This window comes from Buceros rhinoceros, unplaced genomic scaffold (assembly GCF_000710305.1).
Source record: "Buceros rhinoceros silvestris isolate BGI_N320 unplaced genomic scaffold, ASM71030v1 scaffold4111, whole genome shotgun sequence".
Taxonomy (NCBI): Eukaryota; Metazoa; Chordata; class Aves; order Bucerotiformes; family Bucerotidae; genus Buceros; species Buceros rhinoceros.
Window position 1 is genome coordinate 16098 of NW_010392372.1, and position 1288 is coordinate 17385.

The window sequence follows — 1288 nt, forward strand, 5'->3', positions numbered from 1 at the left end:
TTTCCTACTCAGTTTTCTTTCTTTTGTTCTGACTTCTCAGCCTGATCTCACTTCAGAGTTTGCTCTGCTTCGAGCAGGAGGTTGGTCCTGAAATCTTCTAAGTCCTTCTGACCTATATTATACTGTGATCCTAATTTTTACTTGTTCTTCATCTGGTTGAGACTACTGTACACAAGACCTCCCATCTGTCCTCCTTGGCCCAAAGCTGCTGGCTTTCCACTTCCTCAGATTTCAGTGCTTCCTTTCAGTGTTCACACTCGTTGTTAAGCCATTTCTGTCCTTCATACTTTGGCACTTTCCTGGACTACCTCTTTACATAAATGCAAGACCAACCTGGTTCTTTTGAGTTCTGGCTAATCCATCATCCCAAACTGTTTTTACCTACAGACTGCTATTAAGATTTAATTAACAACTGTTCTGCTGAAGCTTCAGTCCTGGTCAGCAGTATCGGAATTGCATTAAATAGAGGCATTAAAAATGCAACAGTATGCATGATATCAGCCTGGTAATATGAACCACTGCTCTGTGTCCATGGTTTAGCATCATAATAAGAAGCTCCTATGCTGGGATCATGTGTTCACCTGATTTGTTATTGTTTGATGACACTTTAAAGTCCTGGGGGCAGGAGCTGTCACCAGCTGCGGTTGCTGTATGGCAGGGGACATGCTGCCATCTCCACACAGTGCAGATCATCTTTCTCTTTTTCCATTTTCTTCCTGAAGTCACCCTAGAAGCTGTCAGCAGCACCTCGGAGACACTGACACCGTGGAGTTTTACCTGCTTTGTGTCAAATGTGCCTTTCTGTCAGCAGGTACCTACATCCAGGACCTTTTTACTCTCTTTCCCCAGGTCCCATTAGCAGTATTTTAGTAAACCGCTATGGCAGCCGACCCGTGGTGATGTTTGGAGGCCTGCTGTGTGGCATCGGGATGGTCTCAGCCGCCTTCTGCACCAGCATCTTGCAGCTCTACATTTGCGTGGGCTTCATTACGGGTAAGAAGAAAGCATCTCCTTTCCACCTGCACTTGAGATTTACTTCTGACGGCTTGGGGTGTCCACACTTGGGCACCTCAGCCAAATGCAATGGGAAGCTGGTGAGATAAAAAGCTGGTGGGACAAAGGCCCTTGGTTATTAACTGCTCCAGATGAACTTTAGCAAACAGCGTGTCCCCTGCTAAGCGCTGTGTTCCTGGCTGAACATCGCGTGCGGGATCTTAGCAGGGGATGTGCTCTTTGCAGTTGAGTGCTCTCGGCCAAAGGCAATGGTGAGGATGGCCATCATGCCCCC

The 1288-nt window shown here is 47.0% G+C and overlaps 1 protein-coding gene across 1 annotated transcript in view; it reads left to right on the forward strand.

Moving 5' to 3' along the window:
- Positions 1–1288, forward strand: part of LOC104500729 (monocarboxylate transporter 2-like) — a 25355-nt gene that overhangs the window by 15895 nt on the left and 8172 nt on the right. Inside the window, exon 2 of the mRNA XM_010144431.1 lies at positions 850–993. Coding sequence (XP_010142733.1) covers positions 850–993 — 144 coding nt within the window. The remainder of the gene's footprint in view (positions 1–849; positions 994–1288) is intronic.